The 10,671-nt window shown below is 37.9% G+C and overlaps 1 protein-coding gene across 1 annotated transcript in view; it reads left to right on the plus strand.

Moving 5' to 3' along the window:
* Positions 1-9,825, plus strand: part of CHMP7 (charged multivesicular body protein 7) — a 421,425-nt gene extending 411,600 nt beyond the window's left edge. Inside the window, exon 10 of the mRNA XM_044083012.1 lies at positions 8,472-9,825. Within this exon, the coding sequence (XP_043938947.1) occupies positions 8,472-8,512 (41 nt within the window). The 3' untranslated portion in view covers positions 8,513-9,825. The remainder of the gene's footprint in view (positions 1-8,471) is intronic.
* The last annotated feature ends 846 nt before the right edge of the window (positions 9,826-10,671 follow it).

Genomic DNA, 10,671 nt, shown 5'->3' on the forward strand with positions numbered 1-10,671 from the left:
ACAAAAAAAGGTCAAAGGACTGAGTTCATTTAGTTACCCAAACAGACTAAAAAGCTTCTTGCTTTCCTCTGTCTCTCACTGGCCCCTATAAATTTCATCACTGGCTTGCTTTCCAGGCTAAGAAAGATCCTGCCTTAAGAGACTTTCTCCACCTCAGAAATACTGGTTATATTTAAAACACTCACTACAAAGACCACAGCCTTCACTGCAACATAAACAAGCCACTTTGTATGGACAGGTTCTTGACACAAAAATATTTAATTTCTGTAAAAAGCTCCTCTCATTATCAAAGTAGTTCAGCAACACAACAACTGGATGGATAGCCATAAATGTACTCCTTGAGTACGTAGCATAGCCTTCATCAAACCAGATGGAAAATCCACATACTAAACTTTCCTAGCTGGACGGCTAAGATCTAATATTGATTACTCAAGTCTACTTGCCCAAGAAGAGGGGCCTAGTTAACTAAGAATTCCATTTGCAAAAATATATTCAGTATACATATTAAATCTCTCTCTTACACACACAAAAGGAGCTCCTACTTGTAAAATAGGCAACCTCAGTAATCACATGACACTCACTGAATGAAATTGTCTGGTAGGCAAAATATCTGAAAGAAAATCATAACAGAGATGGATTCATCCATGCAATTTCCCACCACCAAAAGGACCATCAATAAATCAACAAACAACTGCTCAGCAAAAAGTTAATCAATAAGAAAACCATAAACTCTCTAAGATCATACTACATACTAGAGTAAACATACAACTTCTCTCCAATCTAAAGCCATTTGACATTCATACATTTTAGTTTGTGCAGGTTATTCACAGACTGAAAGTTTACTGAGCTGTAATGCTGACCTTCGCTTTTGAAAAAACTAATTCCCAGACTTTGTCAGTAGCTCAGAGTGCAGAGAGGATTATTTTTTTATTTATTATGTATTAATTTATTTTTGGAAAACATCTTTAAAACTGTTAAATTGATCACACACACCCAGAAACACAGAAAAGTTATTGTGATAAGTAAACCCACAGACTGCTGCAAGAAATCAGTCACATTAGCACTCTATGCTTACGTCCGAACCAGTGAAGCATACCTGTCAATTCCAAAAGAATTAAAGTAGCTTAATAAGAAAGTTATTTGCAAGGTAGGGTTGCCACCTTTTCAAATGCCTAAAGTGGGACATGTTTTGTACAAACGTCAGATTTTGCAAGGCAAAACATACCCACAGCCAGTACAAAGGACAGAACTTCACTGTTTTGCCTACATAAATGCTTATTCTTGTAGCATTTTAGTTGCTTATTCTGTTTCTTATAACATTTAGGTGTTTCAGAAACAGAATAACTGTTTTATGCAACTATTACATTAAATATAGGAAATATGTTGTCGTAATATGTCAGGACATTTGCCATTTTTTCAATTTTTATGCAGGACACAACTGGCCAAAGAGGGATGTCCCTCGCAAAGTGGGACAGGTGGTAGCCCTATTGCAAGGTTACATGGCAGTTTATTTGGAAATAAGCAGAGATATTAAAAAAAAGCTCTGTTTCTCATAATTATGCTGAAAAGTCTTCCAAGGTAAATACAATCTTCTGATTTAGTATGGAACCATACCTCTCAACCTTAGAGCAAGAAATCTGGACAAAGCGAAAAAGTGGGACACAGGCCCAAAAATAGTTATGCATCACAGACATCATTAAAACAACTGTAGCAAGAAATCTGGACAAAGCGAAAAATAAAAGTGGGACACAGGCCCAAAAATAGTTATGCATCACAGACATCATTAAAACAACTGTAGCTGCAAACATTAGACATCACGTATAATGTTTCTATCCCATCATTGTCAGTTAAGCATTATATGGCTCATTCAATCCTGCCTTCTTTTGCAACAAAGAAAACCATGCCTTGAAATGACAAATGCATTAAAAATAATAAAACACATTGCATCCACATCCTGCAACTTCCTACCTGAAAACAACCACAGAGCTTTCACTGAAACTAGGGCTGCTTCTTTCCACAGAATGACAGCTCTCCCTAATTAAGGCTAATGGTATACAATCTACCAGGATCTGGACTACCTGAAATAAATTAAATTATGGCCTGTAAATTGCAAGTGCACTTTGTTTAATTATACTATATTTCAAAGCCCACTTGCTGTATTTTTTCAGTAACATCCCAATATCCATTTCCAGGTCACTTTACAAGACATTGGCAGTGGTAGACTTGGCATCCTCCAGATCCCTACAGGACCACACTCATACTGCTGGCATTGTCCATTAAATGTAAATATCCATCCACTGTAAATGGCAAGAAGCTATGTCTTAAAAAAAATCTACTTTTGGTATGCCTTTTACCGAAGTATCAGGTTTTGAAACAAATAAACATATTCTCCACAGTCCGTAAGTCTCTGTCTTTAATAATCATCTACTGTTGCATCACTCCCAACACAAACACACACACGCTAAAACCCCCAACATTTAAAAAAATGACATTGTGCCCACCTGATTTGCCAGTATTCATGATCCACCAAAAATATGCTTACTGTTGTCCAATCTACCACTGCTTAGAACCCACCAATGACAAAACAGTACTGGGTGCTTTTTTGTTTGTCAGAAAAAAAAAAAACAATAAACTTTATATGCTACAGTCCCACATTAGTCAATCCACTACTGACCCATTAACCCTAGGCTGCTGTCTCATTCTTACTCCATGGAATTGCATTACCTTGGATGACTATTTTTATTTCCTAAGCAAAAGACACAAATTGGAAGATGAGGCGAAAATCCATACAGTTGAGTGGTATGATTTCATATTCAATACAACACTCTCCCTGTAAGGAAAGCTGCAATTTAATGAAAGTGTACTTTTAATGTACGATATATTAGTGAGCTAACTTGTTTGTGTTCAGTAGGTAGACTGAACGTTGTTAGCCTCTTTGTGTATGTGTCTCTCTCTGGCATGCACACAAACACACTCACTCTTCTACTTTCATGCACACAAACATTCTGCTTTCATGCATGCACTCACTCACTCCGTACTTGCCTATTAACACAGGTTAAGTGCTGTCCCTTTCAAAGGCAATGGTGGCAAATCCATACACGAGTCCCTCTTCAGTGAGAACACACACTGATTCTTTGGCAAGAAATAATGGCGCGAACACACAGACCCTTCTTTGGTGCAAAAAAATCAAAACTAGAAGGATGCTTTGGCACATGTGCATCCCCAATGTTAGAGTTACAGGTCATGGGCGCGAAAAACACAACAAAAAATTGTTTTGGGGCATGCATACATCGATGCTGCAGTTAGAGGTAGAGGGCCACATGGAAGAGCTCTGAGGGCTGCAGGTTGGACACATCTGTTGTAGATTAATGCACGAGTATGTTAATTATATCAAGCCAACCCTTCATTTTCATTAGTCTACATAAATTTCACATTTTTTATAAAGTTCAACCATTGTTGCTGAATTTATTTTTTTTATCTTCCTTTTGTTGACCAGGTTAGTATTAAAAGTTTTTACTCAAATCACAGTAATAAGAATGTTCCCAGCTTATCCTTCCAGTATAACAGTGACTGCCCTCACTGATGGGTATTTTGATAACTATTACTTTACAAGAAGAAATGTGGGCATTTTGTCAGTGAAATTTATAGTTTGTAGATGTCATCATGCTCAACTAATGTATGCCATGGAATAATTTGCAGGCTTAAGTACACTCACCAGTTTTTTTTTTCTGCTTGAACAGTTCAGATGTCATTCTTTTCAGTTCTGGGTAAAGTCATGTATTTGCATGGTACTTCCATGCCTAAGCATCATAATTAAGTGTCCTTATATTGCTTGGCAGGATCCACAGTTGCGATGAATGTAGTCTCTTAGGGAACAGCAGAGTGTTGATAATCCACTTCGCAGTGTTGATAATTACGATAAATGCAAAAAAAATAAAAGTTGCTAGCCAACTCTTCATGTGGAAATCGGCAGAAAAGTTATCCTTACAGCCTCTGGCTCATAGCGGAGCATCACCACAAGATCAACTACTTGGAGGCCTGAACTTTCTTAAGATAATTAGATGCCTGGTTTCTCCCTAGCCCTTCACTTAATAGGTTCAGGCTGAACTGGTGAAGACTTCAGCTCATATAGTTTTTCATCTCAGTTAAAGATCGTTGGGATGAGGGCGGTAGATTCTCAGCTCCACCCCTGGGAGATGCAGTCCAGGGATCTTACGCCACCATTTCTTGGGATGTTTAACTAGAGCTGATGGATGACAAGGCTGATTCTAGAGATTTAGCCACCGAGTCATCTGTTTACACATTGGTAATACTTAGGACCAGGGATTCTCTTTCTGGGTCTGGTTTCAAGGTCCACGTGGGCCAGTAGGCCCCAATCATAAACAGTCTACCTGGTTATCCCACCATGGGGATCACATATCAAGGTCTGAATATCTAACATGTTTTTTGTTTGTCTGGTCCACACTTAAGGTGCTTGTTCATTACTATGCTGTTAAGGAGTTTGGCCTGAAGCCTACATCAGCCCAAGTGCAGCCGTCTTCCACATTCCCCATTCAGAGTAGCCTCAGTACCCGCACTAATACAGTTTTTAAAAAGTTGTCAGGCAGAACTCACCTTTAGTAATTTGTCCTGATACATAACTGACTGAAATTCATAATTCTGCCATTACTAGAAACTGGTATCCTTAGATTTTTTTTCCTTTAATTTTTGGCCTCATTCCCCACTGCCCATAATAGTCAAGCTCCTGTCTGCAGTTAACCTCATTTCTTTTTTTTTCTTTTTCTGACCCCAGCAACCTCCTTATTCTTATCTTCCCGTGATTCCATCTCCCCAAGCGATGTCAGCTATACAATTTACAGCCCCCTCTCTTCTGTTTCAAGATTGTTTCCCTCCTTACACTTCTCCCTATGTAATCCAATATCTTTAGTGATGGTTTATCTTTGCATATCTCCCCACATAATACAATATTCCATACTCCCTCTCCCATCTATCCTATTACTCCAGTCTTCTTACCACTTACGTATACCACACTATGTCTCAGGATTCTGTATTTTTCTCTCTGTATTTGTCAACTTATGGTATATTGAAAGTATTCAAACCACTCCGTTATAAACCCGTTTTGCCATAACAAACACTATTATTTCCTTTTATTATGCAATCTGTTCTCTTAGTTGAGCCTTTTTGCATCTTAGAAAAAATCGTAAATTAGATGTTAATGGCAAAATTCTTGAAATTGTGTCTTCTGTAATTGAAGTATGTGGAGCTTTTCTCCCTGGGCCTGAGCTGAAAATGGGCTCCTGCTCAGTCAGACCTTCCTAGTTAACAAATGTAATAAATAAATAAAACAAACCTTGTCCAGTAGGCGAGGACTTTGAGAGCTTGGAATCAAGGTCTTCATCCGGTGAGGGGTTAGATTTTTTGATGTCTTGTATGCTTTCAAACACCTTGTCTTTGCACTGACTGCTATATTAAACATTCCAATCACAGTACATGCAAACTCCGTAATTGGCTTTTATAGCCTGGAGTCTCCACTTGCAAGTGTTGCAATCTTAAGTCTTCCCCCAGTGGAGTTCTAGTTGCAAGACTGTGCAAACAGCCTGCCACATGATGGAGAAACCACCATCTTTGTTTACCCTTAATCCCACACAACTGGCTCCCCTGTTAATCAGACCGAGTACAGCTGTGTTGTGATCACATAAACATTTATGCTTTAGGGCCAGCATGCAGTCTTTGGACTTTTATAATTGTTGTACATATTGTGTGCATATAAAACAAATAATCTTCCCAATTAATATGGTGGATAGCCCTTACTGTTCTTTATTTTTCAGTGGTTCTGTATAACACGTGTTTATTTAAACTGTTGAATTCAAACCTTGTACATTCCTTCACGACTGCATATGTGCAGTTTGTTTAAAAGATAGAGTCTTTGTGAAAAAAACATGATTGTAGGCACACAGCTGACACCTCTGGCTTACTAGTAAACTGGGGTTCTGAAAGGATACCAGTAAAACTGCTGTGTATCATGTCATTCCTCAATTATCTGTTTAAAGATAAGTTAGAAAAATGTTATAATGGTAACTCTTAAGAAACATATCAATATGGCAGGTTGCCTGTCAACTGGACAAGACAGTGAGCACTTCATGAAAGTGTGGTCTAAACACAAATGCTGACACCCTAGACATATTTATTCGCTGGCACTGTCAAATGGATTCTACTCCTAATATGTTGGTAAATAAACATAAAACACTGGTCTAAAACAACTTTAGTTTTTGAATTAGCATTTGTAGGAATGTATTCAACTATGTTTTATAGACAGGTTTGTTTCAGTAAATACAAAGTCTTGCTTTCCAGCAAAAAAGCAGCAGCACTTGAACTATGTTCTGGTGCTTCTGTCTGCATCAGACACTAGTGGATTTGACTGAACGTCCTGAACTAAGGCAGCTTAGCAGACCATTCTAATGCTTGTTAGTCCTCCCTGGCAACATCCATATGCAATACCTTTGGCATCTAAGATATAATGGTTCCCCTCATAGAGCAAGTGCTGAGCAGTAGTTCCAAGAAACTCCATTCTGTTTGCCCCCATTTGTTATTGTACGCATTCTGTCAACAGACTCTGGTCAGGCATTCTGGGTCACAAAATATTTTGTTCTCATTTGAAGTAAAAGACTATGGTATATTGGCTTTCTGCCCAAACTAGTTGTGATTTTTCTGAGTTTCTGTACGCCAGGCTGGTAAACAAGAAATATAGTTTTTTTTTGTTTGTGTTTATGCTGCAGAAAAAGGTTTTTTAGTAATTTTACCATAATTGCATTATTTTGTGCATTAACTAAAACAGTTTGTTTAGGCAGGTGTTGCAGCTTGCTGAAATGAATGGTAGATAATTTGTGAGAGAGGGTTATTGATTATTTTCAAAGTATCTGACTAACTCTGGCTTAGTGCATATTTGTTTGTTGGCTGGTTCACTTGCTTCTCATGTTTTTTTTTAACTGTAGTTTATAACATGTCATTGTATTTCTTTGTATCCTTTATGGCTAATACTTTAATGTTTGTCATGTAAAATAGGAACAGTTATCCAGTTTGAAGTAAATGTTTAAGGAAATTTGAAATGCAGCCTGTGTGTCTTACATGCTCAGAATGCTGAAAAGTTGGACAGTTTGTTAAGATGATAAATATGTGTGTGTGTGTGTGGAGGGGGTGCATTGAAGGGTGAGACTTTTTTGTTGACATCTGGTACAAATGCCTTTTAAGTTTTGGATAATTATATGAGAAGGTAATTTCTGGGTTAGGAATTTCATGCCGCTGTTCTGGACAGCAGAAAATGGATATATGAAAAGACTAACAGATTCAAATGAAGTGATCCATCTCCGGTCATGATTTGTTGTAGGTGACAGCCTACCTTATCATATCTATAAGCTCCTCTGTCCTATATGACTGTCTCCTCCCAGAACACCTTACATAGCACTTTGAATGCACTGGCTCACTTTACTGTAAACTAGACTGTCAAGATCATTGTTTGTGTCACTCTCGTGGTGTAGATAAATCCCGATTATGACCCAGGCAACCTGAATTTGGTTAATGGCTTGGATAACTGACAAGAGTGATGGGAAGAATAGGAGTTCCTGTACTGGGGAAGAAGGTACTGCTGGGAGTCGCAAGCTGTGGCAGAGACAAGGACTTGGAAGCACAGGATACTGGGCTGCGTGAACTGAATAAGTGCATCTGTCTAAATGGCCTGGGGCATGACACCTGCTTGGCATGGCCATCTCATGATACACCCCAGCCTACATCAAGGTTGATGTCAGCAATGGGGGGGGCAGGGGGTAGGCAAACAGAAAAAGCCCCTCATTAGATGGATAATGGATGACAAGACAGCCTATCTGGTGACCTCATCCTGCTGCATGCCTAACAGGGAGTATAACTCCTGAAAACCTGCACGAGGAGTTGGGGCCCCTCTCAGCAGGACTTCTCTGCCTAAAGGGAGACCCTGCCAGTGAAGGGAACAACGAAGATCCTCCATGGTGGGAAGCACAGGTAGTGACACTGGGACGGCAGAAAGGTACTTGATAGTCAGCCAAAGAGAATGAAAAAAGTAAGTCTGAAACCGTCTACCTTCCTCTCTTGTTTAATCTTAAATTCATCTACAAGGTTTTACTGCCAAATAGTTTATAGGTTGCAGCCTTACTCGCTGGGGCTCTTAGCCTGCATCTTGAACTGAGATGTGCTATTCCTGATGTTATCTTTAGGAACCTTTCCTGTACCCTTCCAAAATGCAGAGCCTGTCTTAAGAAATGGCATGAAAACTATACATCCTCTTAACAAGAGAAGGTTCTTGTAGCACTGCATGGTGGAAGGTGACTTACGAAATACCTGTTATGCTTGTTGTGAAGTATCTTTACTGAAATGTAAGGCAGCAAATTCTTTCGGATATAGTGGCCTCTTAAAATGTTTTTTTTTTTTTTTTCATTGTCTAGATTTGGATACATTGATGACACACATGTCTTTGGAAGCTTAAGCAGTTCTACAGCTAACAAATTAATAGTCTGGAATATCTGCAGGTCACCACTGAGAAGTTAGCAGATTCATCTCTGATGAATACAGAATGAATAATGGCCGTGTAGAGCAAGACTTTATTTTGTTCTGTTGAGCGAGGAATGTCGGAAGACTAACTTCAAGAATGATGAAACGGAATTCCAAAGATATACCTGATCATTGGATGTTGTTGTTTTATACTTTGATTGCAGAATAATTTTGGAATCATAACCTTATTTTAATGCATCTATACATAATTTTGATAAGTCATATGCATAAAAAATTAGAAGCCACACATTGTGTGATCAGAGAGTTTGCTAAGCATCTTGGTAAATATGGTTGACAAAACCTCTGTACTGTAACAGCTGTTAAAATAATTCATGCCATCTCATCATATGAAAAAGAAGTACAGATTCAGTATATGAATATAGAGGGATTGATTACATTTTCCATTGTTGCATATAAAATGTTTGTTAAAGCTGTGTGGATTCATTCAGCAGTCAGTTAACTGAGAATGAATGGAAGCTGTATTTTATAGTACTTGGTAGAATTTTTATTCTCACATTTGGCAGATTATTAGACTTGTTTTTGCTACAATGCCTATATCAGATGGCTTCTGTCCATGTAGTTAAAACATTAACAATTAAAAATGTAATGCATTTGCACAAAGCTACCAAAATACTCCCAATTTAGAAGTTCAAAAAGCAAGGAAAATGACCTTTCTGCAGTACTTGTTTTTGTTTATTGGATTTGGTTGTAGGGCTGAATGTTAAATGGTTCAGAGTATAATGTTGTCCTACAGACAAGGAGGATGGCAAAATGGGGTTCCCCTTTCTCCAAGATGGAGTGAAGTTGGAGTTGGTTTTATTAATTATGATGTAAGGTAAAGAAGGGAAAGCCATATTTGGATTTCTGAAATCAACTGCCTTGTTTCATCCGGTATTGTTTTCCAAGAGGTGGCTGTGAGCAAGCAAGCTTGGATCCTATGTTTAATGTTGAAATGCTCCACACCACATATGTTAACACTAAATAAATGATGGCTATCTTGTGTATATAACCATTCTGTTATCATATCTGTGATTTCTGGATGCTTAACTGTAATTGATCAAGCTTTGCATGTCCATCAGAGTTCAGCATGACTTTACAAACTTGTGAAAATGTTATACAGAATGTTTTAATATTGTTTCTTGTATTATATGGTTTCACATTTATCTTTGGTTCCACAAAATATCTCAAAAGTATATTTTTCTGTATGCAGTATGCCATATTAAACACTTATGGAATATGGTTTCTTAATTAGCATTCCATGTTTGAAATTTGTGAAGTTTGATTGTCATTACTTCAAAGTTTGGCAGATGTTTTTAAATTCTGCATTTTAGCAGAGGTGGCATTTAAAACACACTGCTCATCATGAGAATTTCTTTCTAGTTCCTTGATTTATGGCATCACATGGCCACTACTGAAGAAAGCCCGGGAGTCACTTATAGTAATATGCCCTTCAGTTATGACAAATAGTACTGTGTTTATTGCTGTTCACCACTGTGACAGTTTCATTCCATATTAGGAAACACATGAATTCCAACCCAAACCATCTTCATGTCTGGTAGTTGGCACAAAGGATTAAGTCTCTGAGATGTTAACGAACTCCTTAATGTAACCCTGGTTTGATTCTTCCCACTTCTACTTACCTACTGTCTGACTCTGAACAAGTCACTTAACCAGATAGTGGTGTTGGTTTGGGCCAGAAAGGGAACCATTGTGTCCAGTGGGTTTATCCAGTTAATTGCATAAAATGAAAAGAAAAATGTATATATAATCGGTCACTTTTTGTTTAATGCAGAGAAGGCTGCTAGGTCTGGTCCATGATTCAGTCAGATTTTTTGATGATATGATGTATCCTGGATTTTCATGAAGTCAATTCAAGTCCACAAAGATCTATAAATAGCTGAACTTTAGGCTTTTATTAAGCTTTAAGTAATGATTGTCCTATGTATTTCTCTGTTAAGAAACACTTCCAATTTACAGCATGTATTTAAGAAACACTTCCATTTCACAGCATGTATTTTACCATTAATAGTCTATAAAACAGAAACATTTCTGAGACAGCACACCAATATTGAAGACTCACAGAGATTTAGAAGA

This window comes from Protopterus annectens, chromosome 9.part0 (assembly GCF_019279795.1).
Source record: "Protopterus annectens isolate FY-2018-M chromosome 9.part0, PAN1.0, whole genome shotgun sequence".
Taxonomy (NCBI): Eukaryota; Metazoa; Chordata; order Ceratodontiformes; family Protopteridae; genus Protopterus; species Protopterus annectens.